The sequence below is a fragment of the Ziziphus jujuba genome, chromosome 1 (genome assembly GCF_031755915.1).
Source record: "Ziziphus jujuba cultivar Dongzao chromosome 1, ASM3175591v1".
NCBI lineage: Eukaryota > Viridiplantae > Streptophyta > Magnoliopsida > Rosales > Rhamnaceae > Ziziphus > Ziziphus jujuba.
Window position 1 is genome coordinate 15,495,218 of NC_083379.1, and position 26,868 is coordinate 15,522,085.

General features: G+C 33.6%; 3 protein-coding genes across 3 annotated transcripts; 2 read left to right on the plus strand and 1 right to left on the minus strand.

Annotated features, from left to right (window-relative positions):
• Window positions 1-6,166: 6,166 nt before the first annotated feature.
• LOC107420187 (stigma-specific STIG1-like protein 1) lies at window positions 6,167-7,007 on the plus strand. Its single transcript, XM_016029090.4, has one exon. The coding sequence runs from the start codon at window positions 6,255-6,257 to the stop codon at window positions 6,726-6,728; it is 474 nt and encodes a 157-aa protein (XP_015884576.2). The 5' UTR covers window positions 6,167-6,254; the 3' UTR covers window positions 6,729-7,007.
• A 14,936-nt stretch (window positions 7,008-21,943) lies between these two features.
• Window positions 21,944-24,777, plus strand: LOC107419217 (putative pectate lyase 2). Its single transcript, XM_016027961.3, has 4 exons — window positions 21,944-22,681; window positions 23,644-23,747; window positions 23,875-24,013; window positions 24,335-24,777. Exons 1-4 carry the CDS (start codon window positions 21,950-21,952, stop codon window positions 24,551-24,553), a joined length of 1,194 nt encoding a protein of 397 aa, XP_015883447.1. The 5' UTR covers window positions 21,944-21,949; the 3' UTR covers window positions 24,554-24,777.
• A 511-nt stretch (window positions 24,778-25,288) lies between these two features.
• Window positions 25,289-26,868, minus strand: LOC107419942 (uncharacterized). The gene is made up of 3 exons (XM_016028788.4): window positions 25,861-26,868; window positions 25,735-25,776; window positions 25,289-25,618 (listed from the first exon to the last, which is right to left on the minus strand). Exons 1-3 carry the CDS (start codon window positions 26,723-26,725, stop codon window positions 25,491-25,493), a joined length of 1,035 nt encoding a protein of 344 aa, XP_015884274.2. The 5' UTR covers window positions 26,726-26,868; the 3' UTR covers window positions 25,289-25,490.

Here is a 26,868-nt window from a genome sequence, read left to right on the forward strand (position 1 = left end):
TTGGAGGAGATCGGATCGAGCATTGCTTAGATGGATGATGTACATGCTTAAATATGATAACCTCTAACATCCTTTCATTTATGGAAATCTCTAGAAAAATTGTTTGGAAGCTACTCAATAGGCAAGATGACGCAGTTAAAATGACATCTACAATCAACAAAGATAAGGTCTTTATCACTAAGTGCTTACTTCTCAATAATGAAAGACTTTGTTGACACTCACATGTTAGCTTGCTATTAAGTTTCAAAAGATGATTTTATCATGCATTTGCATCAAAGGCTACCACTTGAGTATGATGCCATAGTGCCAAACATCAACTCATTAAGAGAACCACTAGAAATTGAATATGTGCAGTCACTCCTCTTAAGTAAAGAAATCAAACTTCAATGAGCTACTGTAGATATTAAGCTTGTAGAACACCTAGCAAACAAGCCAACAGATTAAGAAAATAACAATAACCATAAAACAACCTCAACCAAGAATGTCATGCCTCCATCAATCACCACTAAAAGTCATTGCCCTTAACTATCTAGCTTGTTTAACAGAAGGTCTAGTACAGATGTCTCTAGCTAAAGCCTCAACTAGGTATTCTATATAATCAACTCTATATGCAATCTCAACTGTACCCTCATTTAGCACTTGTTGATCTCTAGGTCCACCACGTCCACACGTAGGAGGCCTCTCAAATCTATTATAAAAACAATTAATTTGAAACATCACATCCAAAAAAGTATATGAATCGAAAATAATAATAATGAGCTCCAAAATAATGATATGACACCAAAGAAAGAATATAATATGACTAAAATGTCATACCTTAATTAAGCAAACTTCAAGAACTAGATAATAACAAGAATAACCAATGATATATGAAAGAAAAAGGATGTACATGAAAGTGTGATCTTACAAGACCATAGAACCTAGTGCTCTGATACCAAGTTAAAATGGCCACCTCCAGAGTCCTTTCTGGATGTCCAAATAGTTCCTACTTGGGGACAATCCTACTAGAAATTCTGCAAAAAATTTGGCAAAACCACCTTATATTTTAAATATAATCCTAATTATAACTATTGATAAGAACACTTCTAATACTATTTAGTAACATAGCAGCCTTATTGGCCACCACAACTCCATATATATTTATATATATATATATATATATATATATATATATATATATATATATATATTCAAATGTTAAAAATAATGGGTCTCAAACCTGATCATCATGAAGAAAGAAAATATAAGAAATATAGGGTTATACACATCAGGATTAGTCCATCAAAATAGTTCTAGGAGTCCAACTATTTGATGCAAGGGAAATATAAGTACAAATTTACAGAGTAGCAAAGAAATATATACATCAACAGTGGAGGATAGACATGAATATATATATATATATATATATATATTTAAGTACAAGTCCATAGAGTAGCAAAGAAATATGTACATTGGTAGTGGGGGATGGAAGTGATGATGATGGTTGGACGTGTGGTGTGGTACATATCAGCAGTAGCCTAAGGGAATAACTGAAAACATATAAACCATGAGAAAAGTTTAGTGAGTGAATATCAGTATATAAAAAAAATATGTATATATACATATTTGTTTTCGAAAATCCATTTCTTTAAAATCTTTACTTTACAAAATCCATCTAATAAGTTCTAAAAAATATATAAAAAATTTTGAAACTCATCGAGATTCGTAGAAAAGTTTCAAATGTCATAATACATCATTGAAATTCAAGGAAAATTTTAAAACACATAGAAATCTTTGAATCCATAAAGAATCCAATCCATAATCATATCAATCCCATTTATAAACATATAATCCATCAATCTTATGTGTAAATATATAATCCATCAATCTTATGTATAAACATATAATTCATCAATTTCATAAAACTCATGTATCATATTATACTACTATTGTCAAGTGACCTTAATGCTTCAGAAGATAGAAAGAAAAAGGGAGGGAGTACATTATCATGACCCTTTAGTGTCCCAGAGGAATCATGACAGGATCCTCACATCACTCGCTATAATTAAGGATGATAATATATGTATCATGGCCATAAGCAATATCCAACATATTCATTGGTACTACATGGTATACAAACCCAGCTAAACCTAATATTATCATTCAACTGTTATCTATCACATATCATAAAATCATATATATATATATATATATATGTAAATTCACGTTTCCATAGACATAAATATAATGATATTAAATCATACTCATAACCTAAAACATTTTCAAAATTAAACATTCACTCTTAGAGATAGCTCAAACTTGACCCGTAGCCACCAGATCACTTTCAGTCCCTCTTCGAATGTCTAAAATAATACCAAAACATTTCATTAAACCTAGAAGAAAATAATTACTCTATGAGGACACTAATATCTCACTCACAACCCATCAATTCTAAATTTACATACTAATTCCTCCAAAATTTTATACAAACTTATTTTTCTCATGGCCCAAATTTGACATTTTCCATATCTCCACAATTCCTTAAAATTGAGCTATAGATTTTCTTCCATACATCATTATAAACTTTAATTAACCAATAGTTACCATAAAAAAATTAAAAAAAAAACATTGCATAGCCAAGTAATTATTCCAAAACTAAAACGCTCTAAACCATAATTAAGTCTTCCCTAAAACTCAACCAAAATCCACAAATTATACAGATCAAAAGAAAGTCTAACAGATGTAGAACATGGATTTACTTTCTATTGATAACATGGATTTACTTTCTATTGATAACAAAGACGTTGATGTGTTGCTGGAAAAATTAAAAAGAGTTTGACCTTGAAACTAAGTCTTAAGATCTACAAACATGGAAAGGCGTTTAGGCTCAAATAATATTAAAAATGGATTTAGGAGGTCGAAAACTAGTGGAAAGGACTTTGAGTTGTCATCGAAACTTACAAGATTTCAAGGACCAAAAAATGGGTCCTAACATAATTTTCTAGCCAGATCCTAACTAACTCCGACCACTGTCTACTGATATCTTAGTACTACTGTGTTCCTCGCTTTACAAGCTTTCCAACGATACCAATGGTGAAGCAAACAGAGGTCTATATCTCAAGATATAAAAGTTTAAAGATGGTGAGTTAGAGAGAGAAAGTATGGCGGTAGAGAAAGCATAAAAATGATTGATTTTCAGGCGAAAATCTCTTAAGTTCAAAGGGTTCATGTAGGAATTTTGAAATTGGTTGAAAAATCTCAAAATGGATTGAGTTGGGTCAAGTTGTATTTGACTTTCAGATAAATGTCCCAACTTATCCTCAAGATGTCAAGGTTTTGTATTTACTGAGATATAACTGAACCGTTTGGACCATAAGTTTCAAATTGTAGCTTTGTATTCAACACGCTACCTGTCTCCAAACCTGTATTGAGGTGGTCTATTCAAGTCAAAAGCAAAGTTTAAACCTAACAAAAAAGTCAACTTTTTGTCCCTTCTATGATCCCATTAGGCCAAACTTAGTCAAACAACTCAAAAACTCAAATTTTATGTTTCTACTTCGAATGGATCATTACATTTTTGAATCCTTGATTTACCTTTTTCTTCCTTGTACTTGTTTGTCAATAAATATAATAATCCCATTTGTTGACTAGGAAAAAAATGAAAAAGCTGAAAGAAGTTATTTTATCCTCTGTACTCTGCGGCTAGCTAACCAATGCCAATTACGGTGTAAGAGTTAAGAATTAGTTAATATTTTATTAAGAGGGGCTCCTTAGTAAAAGAATCACATTAATGAATGTCATAAACTATATGTATATTAGATGAGTCCACAACTTAAACAGAATGACTTATAATAATCCGCAACATCAAAACACTTATGATTGACCATTCATCTATTTCTTGATAATTTTCTCTCTGGTAATCTTTTTTTCCTATTTGTATGATTCTAACTAGTTGTTATAAGCACATATTATATTTGAAAAGAAAGGTAGCAGTGATTCTTTTTTCTTTTCTTAACAGTGAATTAACTACAGCCCCAACAAGCGAAGGTCATCCATCTTTTTCTTAAATTTTATTTTTGACGAATGTATATATGTCATGTCAACAATGCATGAGGACGTTTGGCTGACTGTTTCCAAATCACGGCATAAAATGAAAACCAACTCAATTAAAATAATTGCTTACAGTTCTCTTTTTATATTTTTGTTACTCATTAATTGCTTTATGTTCTTGGATTTTTTTTTTTTTTGGGTCGTTCTTTTGTTTGGACTTGGTATTTCATTAATTTCTAGCGAAAGCAAATTATTATGCTTTTTGTATGACTATTTTAGATGCCCCTTTGGTATTTAAACTAGACTGTACAATGAGAGGGCACACAAGTTATTACTGTATATATAACCAACTCTAAAAATATTTAAAACAAATGGATTAATAATACATCATAGCCTGCAATTTCGGTCGCGCAATATTATCAATAACAGACTGGCGTGGTATCAATGTTAGCCCATAAAAAATCAGATATAACAGACTGGCGTGGTATCAATGTTAGCCCATAAAAAATCAGATATATAATATCTGTCTCAAAATTTTATGGAATTTAAATAACATATACTCTATCTAGAAATTTATAGAATTAATTTGGCTAAAGATCAAAAAGTTAAACCCATTAGTACGTGGAGCAGCCTTTCATCCAATATTAAGCATATTTTAGTTTGAATTAGATTTTTGGCCTTCAAGTATTCAACTTGCAATTTTGGTTTTTTAGTTTCAATTTGTTGCATATTTGATCTAATTATTAATATTTTTTTTACAGACAATACCTCTCTTTTACTTCACAATATTGAAATGCCATTTGATATAATCGTAAGTTTGGACCAGTGATTGTACCATTGTAAATAAACTTCCCGATATTCAATATTCAATCCTTAATCTAGATAAAAATAAAAAATAAAAAACAAGAAACAAAAGAAAAACCTCTTCAAATATCAAATATTTGTGTTTTAATTATCTAATTTACACGGCATATTAACCACCATGTTCTAAAACAAATTTGGATTGGACTAAAATACAATAGAAAAAAACTTAAAAGTATAAATTGAAATATTGTAAATTTGAAAATTTAAATTGCTGTTACATTTAATTAGAGAATACTAAATTGAAACAATATGGGACTTTGTTCACATTCTAGCAAATGTCAACCTGGCTTTTCAATGAATTCATGATGTTCAAATACGAAAGTCAAGTGCTTCTCTAACGGTTTTTTGGTTTGACAGAGAAAGGGCTCCCTTGCTTTGGTTTTATTGGACTTTTCAGAGACAAGAAAGGCGGGCTACTTGCTGACCCATTGTACACCTCCTGCATTTTGTTTTTCTTTTAAAAATTCATTTTACTCTTCCCCCATGAGGATGAGCCCATTAAATGTACAATTTCGACAGTGTGTTTAATTAATGACATATAAGAAAAAATTAAATTTGTACGTAAAAGGAATTTCTGCTCTCGCTTGAATGCACACAAAAACATCTATATGATGCACAAGGGCTTCGAAATTCAACGAGGCCGAGTAAATTTGGTTCGGAAAATATATTATAAAAAATAATAATTATAAAAAATAAATAAATAAATAAATAAATAAAAGATAACGGATTGTTTATCCCCGGTGCACTTGTTGTTGACTTTTCGCGGGCCATGGTATAAATTGATAGTTTACCTTACGGATTCAAAACTTACTCGAATAATGTATGATTAATTGCTTTCTACGTACTGTTCTTTTAGCTTTTAAAATCCTCAATTTATTTTTTTAATAAATACTAGAAAAAAAAGGTTGAAAAGAAGGTTTTTTATCCTTCGTTTTCTAATGCTAGCTAGCCAATCCCCATTACATTGAAGGAATTAATAACTAATTAATATTTTATTAAGAGAAGCCTAACCTGCCTACCTCATATTGTTACCTTTTGAGTCTAGAATTTGTGTTTTTCTACATCCCAACCTAATTATTAGTATAATATGTCTTCCAAAGCCTAACTTTAAGCCCTTTGAATTGGACCATCCCACTAACAGAAATGTCAAATATGCCATGTACTAAAACACATGCAAACTTTGAGTCCAACTCTTTGAAGATAACTATGAGCCCCTAATAACTCTTCTCCATATATAATTACTGCCACCCAACATTCTTTCCCACACAAACCATTTCCTAAGCATATCTTCACCTTCTTCATATCCTCCAAGTGTCTCTTTGAAAATATATGCAACTTTCCTTCCTTTACACCACTAAAACATGAAATCCCAGAAGCTATTCCTTCTACTAGCCATACTCATTATGGCTTTGAGCACCATCGCTCTCTCTGCAACATCAAATGCTGATGAAACATTTCTCAATAACGACAAGGATGATAATGCTACAACTGATGAGGATTTCTCGGAGACCGAAGACCAACCACAGACAACATTGACTCCTCTTAGGGGGATTAGCCGCTTCCTTGCGTCACGAAATCAGATGACATGCAACAAATACCCGAAGGTGTGTCGCGCCAAGGACAGCCCCGGTCCAGATTGCTGCAAGAAGAAATGTGTGGACACATCGAGTGATAGAGTAAACTGCGGCAAATGTGGGAAGAAATGCAAGTACGCGGAGATATGCTGCAGAGGAAAGTGCGTGAAGCCAATGACTGATGAGAAACACTGTGGAAGTTGCAATAACAGGTGCAGCAAAGGGAACAAGTGCTTGTATGGGATGTGCAACTATGCATAGATATTCAAAAACCACCACCAAATTTAAGAGGAAATGAATAATAGGATATATAAATTATTAAGCAGTAGTTAGTTTGAAAAACAAAAAGGTGAGCCATCAATTGATGTTTTTGATAGGCTCTGCATACACACACATTATGTCGGTTTGTGTAATTACAATTAATATGTTAATTAAATTGGGATTTGTGATGATGTAACATCGGGTTGTAAGAATTCAAGTTTCATGTACTCATCATTAGTATATATGCGCATAATTAAATTCTATATATGTTTCTTCTTATGATTTCTTTATTTCCAACACCTATGATGAAAAATAATATTATATGCAGAAATATATGAACAAAAATCCTCTCCATTTCACTAGAAATGAAGGATCTCAATTTGGCTTAACTAAATTATGTCATTTAAAATCCAAAAACCAAAATATATATATATATATGTAATACCCCGTCACAATAAATGGTTAAAAAATTTAAAATTTTGACTTAGTTTCAACGACCAGAACATTTCTGGACCCCAAGTTTATTTTGTTTATGATCAAGTTTTTGATTTGAACAATATTCCATTGTATAGAGCTTATCAATATGAATTCATAAGCTGGTGGCATACTAGATATAAAGTTACAGTTAAAAAGTTATAGTTCTAAGAAAGTTTGAACATCATATTGTATTAGCCTTAGAATTTTATTTATTAATGACCAAAGGCCTTATATATACATGGAGAATCATGCTTTTCATCAAACAATTTGAAAAATATTTTAAAAAATCCCAAAAGTTTAAAAAAACCTTGTAGACCCGAGAGAGATCTGAACCAGTTGATCCAAACGCATTTGAGCACCAATCATATTAAGTTAGTTTTGATAATTTTTCCGACCACAATAAGCTACACGCACTGGCCATAGTGAGAGCCTATCTTCCTGTGACATTGGCCGTGAAATTTCAAGACAAGCTTCCACCGGAAGCACCTAGATTTAGCCTCTGACACAATCAAAGGTGAGCCACAAATTTTCTAGGCATTTGACCATTTTTCAGCCATATCAACTCGACTCATACCTCTCTCCCCCCCTAATTTGAACCTGTTAAACTTGAATCCGACCTCTGTTTGTCAAAGTTCTTAATGATTTGAAAGATCCATCAATATCAAGTTTTACCAAACTTTTCAACATGTTTTCTGGCCATTGGTGATGTTTTTGGACTAAGGCAAGATTATCAACTTGTTATCAAATTTACAAGTTTTCCATTGACATGTAAGTTGTGATTTTTGAACATTGTTTGATAAAATTTCCATTTTTGGGTTAATCGGTTAAATATCTGGTAAAATCTGTGTTTGGACAATTTATGATTAAATGGAAGTTGACTTTGTGTAATTAGATGTTAAGAATACCTAATGAAAGGTTCAGTTTCATAAATTAGCCTTTAGTTGAAAACCCCCAATTTTGAATATTGGATCTTAAAGGCTCAGGGTATAATTGGATCACTTGGTGTTTAATTTATGTAATTTCATGGTTATATAAATTATTTTAATATTTGGTACATACCAATATCTTTGGTTTGATTTTTGAAGTCTAAGAAATATTTTGTTCTATTATAAGCGCCAACACTGCACTTGGAGGCAACCTTGTGAAAGACCATAAGAGATCATCGATAGTATCTATGAGTGGTTTATGTTTTCAAATGATTTTAGGCACGTTAGTACAATGTATATATGGTTTGAATATTTTATATATAGTTTGATTTCAATGCTTATTTTATGCTTACATGAATATTGGCTTTCACATATATGAGTTATCTTTCAATGTGATTTTTGACAAGATTTCATGGTTTTAAATTATAATAGGTTCATATCGAACTTATGAATCTTGATATTTAAATATCTTGGTAATTTAATTGACGTTGTAATACCTTTGGAAATAATTTATTTTGATAAAGCGAATTGAAAATTGTATATTTTTTAGCATCTTTTAAGCATTTAATATTACAAAATATTTAAAAATGATTTATAGTGATATATATTATGCTGTTGGTATTTATGTTTTGACATGAAATAGTGATTTGAAATTTGTAGAATATTTAAATAAATGATTTGATTGAATATTAAATTCTAGCTTATGGCACTTTATTTGTTTGGAAAAGATAGAAAAGTGTTACGTTGAAAAAATTATTTATAAATACTATAATTATTGCTTTTAATTGGTGTGCCATATAGTTATAATGTCTTGGTTATGTTATTATGTTATTAGTGCATTGGATTGCCATAATACCTTTAGGATATTAAGGGTCATGAAATGAGTTCTTCCTATGGTTTTTCTATTGCCATGATGCCTTAGGAGATTAAAGATCATGAAATGGGTTTTTTCTATGGTTTATTTATTGCGACAATGACTTTGAAATGTTAAGGGTCACTAAATAGGTTCACCCCATGATTTCTATTTCTCTCTCGTTAATATCGGTGCTGTTTCAGAGTGCCTTAAACCATTTGGCATCACTAGATATATTGTATGGTACATTATTTATTTTTCTAAATATGTCGTAGGTTTTTTGTTATTTTTATGGATTTTTATTGACTTTCCATAATTATTTGGTGAAATTATATTTATATCATTTTTATGCCCAGTATTTACAATATGTTAGCTTAAATTTACCTATTTTATGATATTAATTTAAGACACAAGTTGGATTTTATGAAACTGATTTTAAAAAGAAAACATTTCGAAAGAGTAGAATAATAGGTCTTAAGAGAATAGTCTACAAAGAATAGTATTATGTCAAAATTGGAGTTGAGATCAAAAAGCTATAATCATATCAAGGTGAAGTCCAGACTGATCGAGCAAGGCCAAGGTTGATTTTTTATCTATGTTAATTGTGGCTTTGACTTCTATACTATCATATAGTGCTTGCTGATACAAGTATGTAGACTAACAGCAAGCTTAATTTGAACTTACGGTTTAAAAATTATAGATCTATAAAATTGTAATTATTCCTTTACCTAAAAAGAAAGTAAATGGATGTTTGAAAATATCCTTTATGGGTTCCATGTGTCACCAATCTATAGGTGACAATTGGCCAACCAATTTTTATTTTTCTTTTTCTTTTTCTTTTTCACTTTCTTTCTCATCTCCCACAACAGACGATGATCTCTCTCTCTTTCTCCCCCCCCCCCCCTCTCTTTCTTTCTCATGTTCAATCGAAATTGATCGTTTTTGGACATCCAAATTCGACATGCATTGGCGGCTAAGCCCAGGTGCCGACAACCTTGGTGACAAATTTCACAACCTACCAACTGGTGACATGCCCAAATCGGGCTTCTAAATCCAACAACAGCCATTTACCAGCCAATCCAACCCAAACCATACCTTTATCCCCCCTATTTTGGATTTCCTAATTCCGAATATGGCCTCCATTCTTCCAAATTCCAAACCCTTTGAGAGATTCGATAATTTAAAGTTTGGCTAAAATTTTCCAGCCATTTTTCAACCACTGACAGTGAGTTTGGTTCATTTGAGCTAAGTATTTTCATTCCTTGTCTTACAAGCTTTTAGTTGGTATATAGTTTGCCAATTATGAATGAGTATTTAAAATATTACCATTTTGAGCTAATTTTTATAACTACTATAAAAATGGTCTGTGTTGGAAGTTTTTCCTAAGAATTCTTATTGCATTTAGGTTCCTAATGAATAATAAAGGTAAATGAAATATTTAATTTCATGAAATAAGGTATCAATAAGAAAATCCCAATTTTGGGCAATAAACCATTCAAGATCACAATACAACTAGACTCTTCCTGGAGTTTAATTTTGAAAATATGAAGTAGGAAAAGTCATTTTCGAATACTTAAGGCCTTCCAATATTTTGGGATAACATTATTAATGTCTAGATAATATTCACGGTGTATGTTAAGCATCCAAGCAGAATTTGCAGCTAATCCTACAGTAGAGCAAAGATGAGCAAATATCAGTACTATGAGTGGTATTTTATAAATTTCTAAAAAGTTTAGATGCTTATATTTAATTAAAATAATTTTGTTCATTGATAGATTTTTTTAATGCCAATCCATAGTTTTATAAAATTTAAATTATTGGTTTATGCTTAATTAAATTTATCCAAGTATTTTCTTATATGTATATTTATAGACTTGAGGGATTTATACTGTCAATGCAGCATTTTAATATGTTAGTTTTCTCTGTCCAATATTAAAGTACGATGATGGAAATTAATCGTCATATTAATAGAATGTGTAAATATATTTTAATATATTCTTATAAGAATATTTATTATGTAAAATAGTGATTATTTTATGAGATTCTATTGAAATTCGATTGAAATTGGTTTTGTTTTCTTCTTAAAGTAAATCGGGCATAATCAAATGCTAAATTATTTATTTGGATTGATTGTAGAACTAGAAAGGTATTATTTATATGGTTTCTTATTAAATGCTTTAGTGCCTTAATTTTGATTATAACATATGTGTCTTAATTTTGATTATAAATATGTGTATGTGTGTATGTGTGTATGTGTGTATATGTGTAAGTCATATAAATATGAATGGTATGCCATTTTCTAATTTATATTTGAGTTGTAGAAACGTTAACTATAAACTTTAAATTTGGTAAAGTAATCATATTATTAGAACATGTTCCTTTTTATATATATTTGTGTGTGTGTGTATAAATAAATACATGTATATGATTTCGTAACTTTATTTGTTTATTATTTGTTTATTTTTATTCATTTATTTATTTATGTTGATTTAAAAAAAATTGAGTCATAAAAATATTTAATTTTAACATGATTTTAACATGGTATAGTTTTTAAAAATTATATTTGGATTTTCAATATTTTTGTTATTGGTTATTGATTTTGGGGTTATACTTAAATGGATAGAGTTATTTTTTATCTTATGAAATATGTAAAATTATTCGTTATATTTAATTTTTATTATTTTTATTTGTTTATTATTTATATATTTATTTATTTATTTAAAAGATTTATTTATGATTTTAGAATGTAACGGTGAAAAACTGATGTTGTCATATTTGTATTATTACTAGGAATGGGCAATGTGCGCTGCATGTGGACCACTAGTGTTAACTATTATTTTATCAATTTTTTGTTATATAAAAAATTTGTTAATATGTTACTAGAATGAAATTTTATCTGCTTGGTTAACTTATAATATATATTCAAAGTACCACAAAATTATACTATCAATTTCAAAAAAGATTTGTCGAGAACCAAAAAAAATAAATAAATGAATAAATTAGACAAAGAAAGAAAGATTATGCATAAAAAAATTGATTTTAGTTAAAAATGATTAAAATCTAATCTACAAGTGGTAACTAACTTGGAAATGAGTGTTGGGGTGGTGTGTTGTCAGTCCCTCTCAATAAAAAGCATGCTTTGTCATGGTCGTTTCTCTCTTTGATATTTCCATGTCCTCCCCGGCTGGCTTTGATAATGTAGAACTTATCGCTATTAAAAAATAATTTATTATGTATATATGTTTAAAAATAAATAAGAGATAGAAAGTAGAGAGAAAAAGAGTGTGAGTTTGTGTGTGTGTGTGTGTGTGTGTTGTTTAGGAAGAGTCGACGCTTTTTCTTCATCTTCACAGATAGCACACATCTCAAGCAGTAAAGAGAGAGAGAAAGAGAGAAAGAGACAAAAAGACAACAGTGAATAATGGAAATATATATACAAAGCAAGTCAGAATTTTAGTAAAAGCTTCTAGACATTTTGGTAACTTCGCCGGGGGGGGGGGGGGGGTGTGTGGCCGAAATTTTATAACAGTAGTGAGCGTTCCAAATTTTATATGTAGCTATAAATATGTGACTGGTTAGTTTATAGATGCACCATATAGTACAAGTGTTCTTGATATATATAATCGATTTCAGTGCACATATCACATGTATAGTTATCCTTTGTGGATTGTGGCAAATGAGAGTAAGCTGGTATTTTACAGTAGTAGCAATAGTCACCCTCTCTGTAGCCAAAGAATGATAGGTTATATTTAGCCATCCTATGCGAGCCAAGGTGAGCAAGGGTAGGAAGGTATTTTATAGTGACGACATTGGTCACCCTCCCTTTAGCTGTAAGATGGTAGGTTATTTAGCACCAATACCTTTAGGATGCTAAAGAAGCCACATGCAAGTTTCTTTTCTCCTTCTGCTTTCTACCAAGTGGTGTCTAGGAAGTCAAGTATCAACTAACAGTACTGGTATATTATATGGTGCATCAAGTGTCTTTTTGATATATTTTGTGATTAGGTGTACCATATAGTACTGTGGTAATGACTCGGTTATATCAACAGTCGATCGAATATGGACTGTGCCTACAAGTGGTCTATTACCATATTTCTACTGCCTATGAGATCAGTAGGTTGGATGGCCTTCAAAGGTAACAACCCTTGATCATACTAATAGTAGTAGTATATCTACGGGTGGTTGACATTCTAGGACTGTGCACTGCTACATGATATGGTACATCAGTGCGTGTGTAACCTGGTTGAGTAGTGAGGAAGTTCATACAATAACGATAATAGTAATCGAGTTCAGCCATCGAGTAGATACTTCAGCCTTCGAATAAGTGTATTAGCCTATGGGCATACTATTCAGAACCTTAGAAAGACCGTATACATATTCATATTTATGTATACATAAGAAAAAAAAAATTAGTATTTATGTTGGTTCTAGATAGTGGTGATGTTATTGGAATTAATGTTGTGACCTTAATTATTCAATTTAAAGTATTATTTCTACATGTTTATTTTAATTATTTTATTTAAGGATATCCTATAATTTATTATTTCTTAAAGGCATAAACTCGTGTCTTTATATTTCTTAGACTTTGAAATGTGCGTTGTATAATTTAGGATCTAGTACCCACATTGTCTTCATTTATTCTCATTATTATTATTATTATTATTATTACCTATATTGTTATGGTTGCACTCCTTATTGCTAGATATTTTATGGATCTGGGAAGGTCTGTAGTACTATTACTATCTTTTTATTTATATTTATATGCTTGTATATTTATGGAGTACTGTAAAATTTGTAAAATTGAAATAAATGGAAGGTGTGGTCAGTTATGAATTTATAGGAGTGTATTTCCTGTGCTGAGTTAAACTTGGGGAAGTGTCAAGGTCATCCCAAGGTTCTGGTAGGAACTCCAGGAGAGATCCTTACCCATAAAAAGGTATTTATAATTCATTATGTATATTTTTATGTTATTATTATCAAAATCTTGCAAAATTATGAAAATTCATGGTAAGGGGGAGGACTAAGGCGAATGTATATTGTTAGAGTAAGTTTTCTATGAAGGGAGTACTTAAAGAAGTCCAATTTACAAAAGAGATGCTGTTGGATTTTTTATAGAATTTTTAATAGGATTTCCTCTAGTCGAGGCTATCCTAAGGATCTAGTAGATAACTCTGGGATGGTCCTAACATATCACATATCATTTACGTAATTTCCACAACAGTAGCAGTATTTATTTTTCCCTGTTTATCTTTATGTTTCTAACCTTAATTGCATTAGTTGTATTATTTAATTATACAAATACTCTTAAAATGCTATGATATAAAATATAGACACATTAATGATCCCAATATATATGTTTAATAATGATCTATTGTATGATGGGTTGTAGTTAAGACTTGTGTTCTATTATTTATATAGAGAGAGAGAGAGTTCGTCTATGGTGCGAACCGTCCGAACCATAGAATTTTCCTATATATATATATATGTTGACATATTATTTTTATGTTACATGTATAAGTTGTCCACGATTTAGGTGAGGTTTTATTGAGCTCTCCCTAAAAGATGTGCAATGTGACTTACCTAGATAAAACCAGCTAGGAATTCCTAAGGGGGTTCTTGAAGCGGATCCTATTATATATATATATATATATATATTGAATAAGACATCAAAAAGTTCACTAAATAATTTACCAAATGATATAGTATTAAAAACATTTTATATGGGAGATAAAAAGGTATGAAAATCCAATATGAATCATTTGAGAAAGGTAATCCGAAAACACCCAAGTTTTCCCCAGTCCAGTTCACTATAGGCGCCGTGTACGGAAGTATGGACAACAGAGAAATCTGTATGCTTTGCAACATTCCCTTCAGGCCCTTAACCTAAATCCTAAATCGGACAATGAAGACACCAAAACAGAGAGAACTCTTATGGGGAAACTATTCACCACGAGAAGATTCAGGAGATTTAACCTTGCAGAAGTTATAGCTAAAGTTTGGAGAGTGAAAACTAAGGTCAAAGTGGAGAAAGTTAAGGAAAACTTATTCACATTCCTCTTCAGCTCTAAGGAAGAAAAGGAAACTATGTTCAGGAACAGGCCTTGGTCCATCAATGGGGCGCATCTGTCACTAAAAGAATGGCCTCCTAACAGAACACTAAAAGAGATATCCTTTTACTGTACTTCTTTTAGGATTCAGGTACATGGGCTACCCCTTAATACCTTCATGAAGAGACTACAGAACAAATAGGAAATATGCTGGGTATGCTACACAAAGATTCAATCTCACCTAAATGCGTAGTGGGCCATCGTTTCCTAAAGTTAAGGGTTGATCTCCTCATCCTCAACCCATTACTACCGGGATTCTTTTAGGATAGGGAGGACAGAGTGGAAAGGTGGATCAAATTCAAGTATGAGAAGCTCTTCGACTACTAATACAAATGCGGGAAGATTGATCATGTGACCGGAGCCTGTAAACTTGAAAACCCATCAACTATCATCTTGGCTAATGGTATCACAGCCAAACTGTACGGCCCCTGGCTTAGGGCAGAGCACGGCGATAGCCTCCCCTTCTTTACTGCGTCGGAGGATGGAGCCCTTCATTCTCAGCATAGGGAAATGGTAAAGGGATCTAATATCCTATCAGTCCAGCAACGTATCAATTGTCAGAGTATTGAAAGGAGGAAACAAGTAATGGTGCTCGAGGGAAGCAATAAGAGTAAATCTCTGGAAGACCCACACGCAGCCTTGGAAATATGCCCTGAACTCAATTCCCTAAACCAGATTGCGGCTTCAAATGGCGGTGGAAATTTGAACAAGCTTTATGTAGCCATGCTTCACCAAGCTAGAATCCCTAATTTTGACCCTTAGATCCTTGGTATGTGGGCCTCTGACATGATAAACAATGTTTTGATTTTTAATAGTCAGGGAAGAATCGGGACAATTGAGCCAACAACATAATCGAGACTTGTCTCTAGGCCTAGTGGATCAAGTGCTGTAAGAAAGGATTTTCATCCAATTATGCTAAAAAGGACGGCCCAAGCTTTGCTGGACCATCAATTTAGGAAGAGCCCAAGACTCATTGAAGAGTCCAACTTCTCTGGATCTATCCTCATTTGGGCCACTAAAAAACATGCAGGAACAATTGAAACCAGGGCTCAAAATCCACCAGAAAATTCCCCGAGGTCACAAGGTATTTCGAACAGGTTTGACATCCAAGCAGAAGCCTCTTTCAATCAAAGGACATTTGAAATAGGCTCAAGAGGATCAAGGAACTAGAAGAAAGAAGTTAGAAGGAAATCTTTCCATGAAGGAAGATCTTCTCGGCACTTTAAGAGAGGACAACCATCCTTTTCACACCAGGTTTTTTAGTTGGCCGAGGAGGCAGGCTGAACCATGCCCCTCTTTCGCCACTGAAAATTATTTCTTGGAATTGCAGGGGAATAGGAGGTAGAGACACACTCAGAGTTCTCCATAGCCTGGTTAAAAAAGATAACCCCCATTTCCTTTTTCTTATGGAACCCAAAGCTAGTAAGTTTAAGATGTCAAAAATTTGTAACCTCCTGGATTTCAGTAATTCTAAAATTGTGAAAGCTAAAGGTCTGGCTGGAGGCTTGGAATTTCTATGGAAGAAAGAAGTTGATTTCTAAGTTAGCTGGAGCTCAAATCGTTTGATAAATGGAGTTTTCAAAAGTTTGAATGGAGAAAACAGTTGGTGTTTTCTTGGATGTCACGGCACCCCATACCAAAAAGATAAAGCAAAGTTATAGGATCACTTGGAAGAAACAGTCCTAACTTATAATCTACCCTGGTTGCTTATTGGGGATCTTAATGAAATTCTTGATGATTAAAAAAAGTTTGGAGGCAAGACATGGCAAAGATCGAATTCTTTCTTGAATTCTTTTGTTCAGAATGGTGGGGCTATTGATCTTGGTTTTACAGGGAAAAGTTTTACTGGGAAAATAAGCAAGGAGGAAGAGCTCACATCAAGGAAAGGTTAGATAGAGGCCTGGCTAGTTAATAATGGATATCACTTTTCAATTAAGCAAAAATCTAACACTTTCTCATGGAGCAGTTGGATCACTCCCCTATCCTCCTAAGCACTTATGAGGAAGAGTTTAAGAAAGGTCGACCTTTTAGGTTTCTGAAAGCTTAGACAAATGATATCACTAGTAGAGAAACAGTGAAGAAGGCTTGGGAAGAGGTCCCAAGAAACACAATGGAAGCCCACAAGTTGCTGCAAAGGTTGAAAAATACTGCCTCATCCCCTAAAATCTAGAATTGAACTCACTTTGGTTTCGTTCAAGAGAAAATCAAGGCCTTTAAGAAAGAACTGGAAGAATTTCAGGATGGTAAGATGATTTTCAAAGCTATTCAGGATAGCGTGGAAAAGGAACTAAGTGAACAAAAAGCTAGGTTAGAAAGCATCTGGAGGCAGAAATCTAGAGAAACCTGGCTGTTAGAAGGGTACCGTAACATCAAGCTCTTACACTCTAGCACCACTATCAAAAGAAGGAGAAACAAAATTGACTGCATTAAGAATGGTGATATTTGGCTGCAAGACAGGGAACAAATAGGTCATTATTTCAAGGAGGGATTCACAGACTTATATACCTCTTCCAACCCAACTTTCATGAGTGAGCTAGAGGAGTTGGGAGAAAGACTTATCACAAATGAAAATAATGCCAAGCTCACAAAAATTCCCTCAAATGAGGAGATAAGGAAAATAGTGTGAAAGCTCCATCCTTTAAAAGCTCCCAGGCCTGACGGTTTCCCAGGAGATATCTACAAGGCATATTAGGACATGGTGAAATTCCAAGTTATCAAAATGATTCAGGAGAGCTTCAAAACCAAAACTATCTCCAGAGGAATCAACAAGACCATGCTAATTCTTATCTCGGAGACTAAAAATGCAACAGATATCAACCATTTTCGTCCTATCAATCTCTGTAGCTTCAGCTACAAAATTGTTGCCAAAATCATTGCTTCAAGATTAAGGCCCTTACTTTCAAATATTATTTCTCCATCTCAGGGGGCCTTCATTGAAGGACGATGGATTGCAGAAAATATGGTAATCACCTAAGAAGTAGCTCATAAAATCCGAAATCACAAAGGGAAAAACGGATTGATGCTTATCAAGATTGGCATGAGAAAAGCCTATGACAGGCTTGAATGGGTGTTCATTATTAAGGCTTTGAGGTTCTGGGGGTTCTTTGAGGATTTCAGGAGGTTGAGTTTTAGTTGCATCAGCTCGGTAGAATTCATCTACTTATCAATGCTAGCAAAATGAACTCGATAAGCTAGGAAAGAGGAATTCGATAAGGAGACCCCCTTCTCCCTTTTTCTTTTCATCCTTTATTCTGAAATTTTCTCGAGACTGGTGGAAAGAAATGCCAACGTCCAAGGAGTCAAGATTTGTAGGGGAGCTCCGGCGATCTCTCATCTCCTCTACGCGAACGACATCCTGATTACTTGCAGAGCCAACTCTCTAAACGCAGAGGGTATTTGAGAGGTGCTAAATTCTAATAGCAACTGGTAGGGCAAAGTTCCAAACTCTGACAAATCCCAAATTTTTTTCTCAAAGAACCCTCCTAGAAAGACTAAGAAGGTGATAAAAGAGAGGCTTGGCTTTAAGGAACTAAAATCTAGAGGCCTCCACCTTGGAAACTCATTGATTCTTGGAAGGAATAAAAGTAAGGAGTTCATTAAACTCAAGGATAGGTTGCAGAACCTCCTTGAAGGTTGGCAAAGAAAAATCCTCTCAAAAGGGAGCAAGGCGACTTTGATTAAGTCTATTGCACAGGCTGCCTCCGTTTACACTATGCAACTTTCAAAGTGCCTAGCAAGATTTGTAATGATATGGATGCTTTGATTAGAAGATTCTGGTGGGAGCAAAGGAAGGTAGGAGTCACTACCTAGCTTTAAAGAATTGGGGAAGCTTATGCAAGCCCAAAGTCCTTGGAGGCCTAGGATTCAGGAAGTTCAAAGATTTCAACACCGCTCTCTTAGTGAAATTAAGGTGGAAACCTGCTAAAGGAGACAACAGCTTATGGACCCATCTTTTAAAAGCTAAGTATTTGAACAACCGATCCCTCTTTGGTTGTAAGTTCAAAGCAGGGAACTCCTACATCTGGAAAAAGTATTCTAAGTTCGAAAGATATTATCAGAAAGGGCTCTTGCTACGCAATTGGTAACGGATGGACAATCAACCCTTGGAAGGACCCATGGATCTCAAAAATCAAAGAAAAAAATGCCTAAAATCAAGGGAGTAGTTGACGAATCCTAAGCAAGGAGAATAGCTAATCTTCCAAATCCAAATTTTCTTAGTTGGGACGAAGCAAAGTTACATGCGTTTTGCAATCAGGAAGTCTTAGAAGCCATCAGCAGAGTAAAGCTCTATGGAGCCCACATCGAAGATAAATTATTCTGGACAAGTTCCAGCAATGGAGTTTTTTTTCTATTAAAAGCTACTACAACACCCTCACGTGTGATGAAGATCCCAGTGACAAGCTTTGGAAGGAAATCTGGTCTGCTAAAATTCACGAGAGACTAAAAGTTTTTCTTTGGCGGCTTGCTACAGATCCTCTGCCTATGAAAGACACCCTTTTTGAAAGAACTGGCAAGGGAGGCCCAAGCTGCCATCTCTTTGGTTTCTTTTCGAAAACTCTGTCCCATCTCTTTATTAAGTGTCCAGACGCTAGAGCAACGGCTTTCAGTAGCAAATGGGGACTTAGACTGGATTCTTTAGCTATCAACAATTCCTAGGACCTGGTTAGGTGGTACATGAACCCACCCCAACAACTCCACTTGTTTCTTGGAGGAAAAAGATTACACTACCCTGCTTCTGGCCACCTTCTTCTACATCGTTTAGGAATTGCGGAATGACAAGCTATTCGAGAGTATAAGATCCATAACTAAGGCTTCAGAAAGATGGGAGTTTTTAGTTAACGAGTTTTACCAAGTGGTGTTGGTAAGGATTAATGATGACCTTTTTCCTAGAAAGGATTCTTGGCAACCACCCCCCCGCCCCCCCGCCCCCCCCCCCCCCCCCTCCGGGCCCAAAAAGGCAGAATTCGTATCAATGTGGAAGGATGTGGATTGACTTTGTGATGCTCAGCTAGTGGTTAACTAGCTGAAAGTTTCTTCTAAGCCTTGCGAATGGGAATCTTAGAGTTTAGTGAAGACTATTAAAGCTCAACTGAAGGATAACAACTGGACTTTTTCTTGGACTCCAAGGCAAGCCAACAAATGTGCAGATTTAGCTGCCAAATTTGCTATGAAAAATGGTTTAACTCTTTTTTGTTCTAGTGTTAATTTTTGTAACTGCCCAGCTATCATCGTAGACCAAATCCTCTTGGAGGAGCTCTCTACATGTATTTTGGGGTAATCCAGTTTTGTTTGTTCTAGTTCCCCTCCCTCCTTTTGTGCTCAATGCAGTTAACTTTACCAAAAAAGAAAAATGATATAGTATTATTTTATTGATTGGGTACTTAGTTTCACTTATAGTATTATTTTATTGGTTGGCTATTTAGTTTCACTTACTATTTAAAGGGTTCACTTATCTATACTTAAATTATATATATTGTTAATCAATAAAATAATGACAAATTATATTTGTCATATCATTTGGTAAAATATTTGATGAACTTTTTGGTACATATAGCACTACCATAGAAGAACAATTTGTCACCATGGAAGCTTCACTTATTTCCATGAATCCGACCTCTTGATTTAGGACGGTAGTTGATTTTATTTTTCATGTTTTAATTTTCTTTAATTTTAGTGTATATATATATATATATTTTTTTTTTTTTTTTTTTTTTGGTTCTCAAGTTTAAGTGTAAGTGTCAATTAGAGTCAATAAGGCAGTTTCTAAATTAATGCTCCGTTTGGATTGTATCATTCTGAAAGGGAATATAAATGTAAGATGATTCCCTAATAAGCCAAATGGAAAGTAATTCCTAATATGAGAAAAAATTAATGGAAATTTAAATCCCATAAAATATATGGTATTCTAAGAAAGTGAATAGATGTGTTTATTTATTCCTATATTATCCTTTTATTTGAAAGACATAAAATGTTATAAGATTAATTCTCGAGCAATGATTTGAGTTTGAATTCTTCATCTTCAATATCAAAAAGAAAATCATTCATAACATCGGTATAAAAAGTTTATTTTCTCTCTTTATTTTATTTTATTTGCCTCCGTTTCGTGGCCTTGTCTGTATTGAATATCAGGTTCCAGACTCACGATAATTTTTCCTTTTTTTTTTTTTTTTTTAAGTGAAACAATTTTTCAAATGCTTAAAGTTATACCATTTTTTTCTTTTCTACATTTTGATAACTATTTCTAAAAACCAAAAACGCCATCAAAATAGGCCCAAAAATTTTGGTTGCCTAACTTGGCAATAACTCTTGCATTTCAGTTCTCCCCAAAAGACTGTGAAGAATATGAATTGAACCGATGAGCATTCTTATCTACACTTAACCCCCTCTATTATAAAGAATTTTTTTTTTTTTTTTTTAAGTCCTTCAGACGTGTCGTATATTTATATAGGAAATGCTTCTTTCTTTGAATTTCCCCGGATAACATATTAATCTTCTCTACCCCCCCCCCCCCCCCCTGACTAGTCTCTGTATCCACTGAATACAAACATTCCATTAATCTTATAACTGCTTAATATTCAGGGTATTGGCAAGTTCTGCAAGTAATGTGTTGAAAGGTAGCTACAAAAACCAATTAAACGATTTCAAAAGTCAACCAAGCCCTTGATGCGCTCGTGCAACCACGTTATATGGAGCCCCAAAAATCTTACCAAACAACTTTGTATTAAAAATAAAAAATTAAAAAATTAAAAAACAATGACACCTAAATCGTGTGCACCACCTTCTCATTACCTATTTAACTCTTATATCCTCCTTGAAATACCTGTTCTTATTGTTTTCACTTCACCAAGCTAATTAGCCATGGCCTCCATAACCCATTTCCTATTCCTTTCATGTTTTCTAACTCACATTGTTTCAACCTTTCAAGCCTCGCCAACCGCATCCGGCTACGACACCCCCGAACCCATCTCGAGCTACATCTACGGCATCACATCTAAGACGAACACCATGAACGTAATCGATTCGTGCTGGCAATCCAAGCCAAATTGGGCGAACAACCGCCAAGCTTTGGCGGATTGTGCTGTAGGATTCGGTAAAGACGCAATGGGAGGTAAATATGGGAAAATTTATTTAGTGACCAGCCCAGCTGATGACCCCGTGAACCCTAAACCGGGAACACTTCGATACGGTGTGATCCAAACACAGCCATTGTGGATAATCTTCGCCAAGGACATGGTTATCACGCTGAAGAACGAGCTTATCGTGAATAGCTTCAAGACCATAGATGGAAGAGGGGCTAAAGTGGAGATTGCGAATGGACCATGCATAACGGTGCAAGGAGTAAGCCATGTTATCATACATGGGATTAGCATCCATGATTGTAAACCTGGATATGCTGGACTCGTTAGGAGCTCGCCGACGCACGTTGGACAACGACTAGGGTCCGATGGTGATGCCATTAGCATATTTGGTTCTTCGCATGTCTGGGTGGATCATTGCTTCATGGCTCGTTGCACGGACGGTCTTGTTGATGTTATCCATGCTTCCACTGCGATCACCATCTCTAACAACTACTTCTCTCAGCATGACAAAGTAAGTAATTATATACATTTATGTTAACCTTGATTTTAAATAGCAAATCATATACATAATTACAATTAATTAAAAAAATCTGCATCATTTTTATTTTTAGGATAAATTATATATACAACTCCCCTTTAGTTCCAAGTTATTTCTATAAATATACACCCTCTGTTTTTTAAAAATTGCATAGATTCCCTGTTAGACATATGTAGATGGTTGCCACACACACACACACACACACACACATATATATATATATCACTTTAGGGATTGATTGTACAGTGATCATGGTATTAATTATATAGAGATCGTAGGGATTGATTGTGTGTCAATCTTAACAGATAATTGTTGTTGTACTATCGATTATAGTCCTAATAGAGTTACGTCTCACATATATAAAATATTACAAAGAACACAATACAACAATATATTTTTCTTCAGATTATCGATCATGGCATTAATTGTATAGTACTCAAAAGGATTGATTATATATCAATCTTAGGAAATAATTGTGTTTTATAATTAATTATATTCCTAAGAGTTTATCTCATATACTATCATAAATATACTTATTTGTCCAAAAAGTAAAATAAACTATAGATAAAAACTGCCACCTTTTACAAATAAGATTTAAATTTATTTATTCTGATATGTTAATTTAACAGAAAATTATACAAATCCAATTGAATTTTTTATTTAAATATTTATTGAAGATATTTTTGTTATTATAAAAATTAAAACTTGTTGACCATCTAATTTTAAAGTTTGACCAAGGGAAAGGAAATATGTGAAAGAAAATTGAACTTAGAAAGGGATTATATGCAATTTTTAAAAAAGAGAGGCCTATGTGAAAAAAAAACTTGAAACTGAAGGGGGGTTATGTGTAGTGCGGTTAAGTGTCTGTTTAACTTCTGTTTTAAATGACGCATTGCAAAATTTGAGCTTAATTATAACGAGTCTTGCGTTTACAGGTGATGCTGCTAGGACACAATGATAAATATAGAGCAGACAAAATTATGAGAGTCACAATCGCTTTTAACCGATTCGGAGCTGGCCTCATCGAACGTATGCCAAGGCAAGAAAAAGTACAAATTCATTTGTGAATTTAATTATTTGATATGAATTATGAATTAATTATTGCTAAACACATTAATTAAACATATAAATCATATGCTTTGATATTATGTTCATTGAAACAACAGGGTTAGATTTGGGTATGCCCATGTTGCCAATAACAGATACGACGAGTGGCAGATGTATGCTCTGGGTGGAAGTGCTAATCCAACCATCTTTAGCGAAGGAAACTACTTCGTCGCTCCTAACAATATTAATTCTAAAGAGGTAATTGATTAACATATTATAGTTAGATAGTACATGCCTAAATTTTTTTTTTTTTTTTAAAGTGTTATAATGTAACGGTTATCCCATAAAAATTAAAAAATATATATAATTAGTTATTTTTATCACATCAAAATAAAACAATAAACCCTATAAAATAATTGTTGAATACTCCAATTATATAGTTTATTACACCATATAATGGTTAATACAAAAAATTAAAAAAAAAATTCAAAAGTTCCTTAATTAAACTATATTTACGGTACATAGGGAGAGAGAGAGATATTAATTATTAATTTATTGGTGACTTGGGCTACCGTGCAGGTTACGAAAAGAGAGGTGAAAAAAGGATGGAAGGATTGGAAATGGAGGTCCTCGAATGATGTATTTAAAAATGGAGCATATTTTGTTCAATCTGGATGGGGAAGTTGTTATCCTCTCTACACTCCTACTCAGTCATTTAAGGTTGCTCCAGGAGACATGGTTCCTGCTTTGACTTCCACTGCAGGTCCTCTGCCTTGTGTGGTAGGTAAAGCTTGTTAATTTCCGCGTAATTAATTGTATTTCCACTTGGTTATTTCGCACCTTCTTTCTTGTGTTTTTTTGGGGACCTCTTTTTTGTTGAGATGAGGAGCATAATATTACTGCATGCTGGTTCTTAAATTTGGACCATGCTTTACACATATGTGGTAACCAGATCCTGGTAAAGCAGACCATATTATATAACTTGTATTTAAGGATCTGTTATTGATATTAATCTGGAGAGGTTATATAGATGTGTTTAAGATTTTTGGATTTATGTTCCTTTCAAAATAGTATTAATCAAAATCTTTGAGAGGTTTATAAACTTAATTATCATTTTGGCATACTAATATATGATTCAGATCTTTTGTTTCCATTTCTATCCATCATTGATATGATATCATCTCATTTAAAATATTAATAAAAATAAAAATAAACAAGTAAAAAAATATAACTATTTTTTTAAAACAAAATAGGATTGTATCCCTGATTAAACAGGAATAGGATAAAGAGAAAAATTGAAGATCCCCATCCTATACATGCATTACTACACACCCTCTATAAATCCACATCCATTAGTTAGCTGTGGTTTATGTACTCTAATATACAATTTTTCTTTTCTTTTCTATTTTACATTTTTTTCAACTATAATGTCTTTTTGGTTTGTTTAAGTAAAACAAAAGGTCATCTAAACTAAATTATTCATTTACGATTTTATTTATATTATTTAACTCATATTTATTTATTGAAATAATCAAAAAAAAATAGTGCCAACTTCACTATAAAAGTAATAACATGGTCTTACAGAAGCGTATACAAAAGTAAAACAAACAAAAAAAGGAGCAAAAAAGAAATCAAAACAAAAAAAGGAGCAAAAAAGAAATCAAAATTTAGAAAAAGATGAAAAACAATGGGGCAAGTGTATGCTTCACTAATTAATAGTGTCTGTTAATGCCTTTTAAAAAAGCCTATTCTCATTGCTCTGAACCCCACATGTTACGGGTGCTTTAGCTCTCACTTTCATCAAATACCAAATACCAGCTCCAATTCCTAACACTCCCGCTGCTGACACTGCAGAAACCGTCCCTGCCACCAACAACAACAACAACAATAATAATAATAATAATACAAAACCACATAATTAAATTCCTAATTAAAAAAAAAAAATAATTAAGCTTCTTCAACTCTTGAAAGATCATTACCTGCAATCACTCCAACACTTTTATGCTGAGAAGCACTGTGATCTGCACGCAGTTACTGAATCAGATATCTATTGTATAGGTAAAAGAGACTAGGAACGAAGGAATCAAATTAATTTAATTGATTACCTTTACAAAAAGTAGTAATATTATTTCCTTGACCACAAAGGCACAGGAAATTCTGTGTTTGAGTATCAAATCCACATGTCCCACCTCCTTTCTTCATATCCTGACACTGAAGGCAACGAGTCGTCACCGGGATATCGAAATCAATCCTAACTCCATACTCAGGCACCTGAGCTTCATAAGGCATCTGAGCCGCTCCGTTGTTTCTCCAGTACACGCTAGTATAGCTAGCGCAGAACTTGAGCATGAGTCTAAGTGACTCAGTGGCTTTCGGATAGTATGAACAGCAAGAACTGGAACCGCCACGCAACGCCGAGCCGCAATTGGGCAAGTGCCTGCAAAGATAGCTGGAACTGTCACATGACGAGTCGCACCGCTCCGGGAACCGCTCGCAGAACATGGGCTTCGGCTCAACGATCACGTTGTCTTCGCTACAGTTGAAGAAAAGATAGTCATTTTGCGGGGACAGCGATAGATGAGTGCTCGTATCGAGGCTGAAAGGCTTCGTTGGACGAAAATTGTCGCCGTCCTGACAGTTCCACATGAAAGGATCGATGACAAGGATGTGAGGATCTGTGTAGCTTATGCTGTGAACTGGATATCTTCCCGAAGGTGTTCGGAGCTCGAGTTTTCCCAACTCGGAGCAATCCAGAATATGTCGGTAGTAAGGGCTGCCGCAGCCGTCATCGATGCCGAAAGGATACGTGATCGGGATATTGCCACAAGAGGTTCGGCAGATGCTCGCTTGAGCAGGTATAAGCTGGTAATTTAGTAATGGGAGAAGGAATGGAATAATGGTTAGAAGAAAGGAAGAGCATTGAGATTGATGGTTTTTTGATGTGGGACTGTAGGTGAAGAGAAAATCCATTAGGGATAGAGGTTTGAAGGGCTTTAGACGGTTTGTGAAGTATGCTTTTGGCAGTTTAAGCAGAGCTGTGAGATGAGTAAAGCGATGTTGTGTTAATTAGGAGGGAGAAGAATCTCTTGGTGTTTACTTTAGGAGTTGTTTCT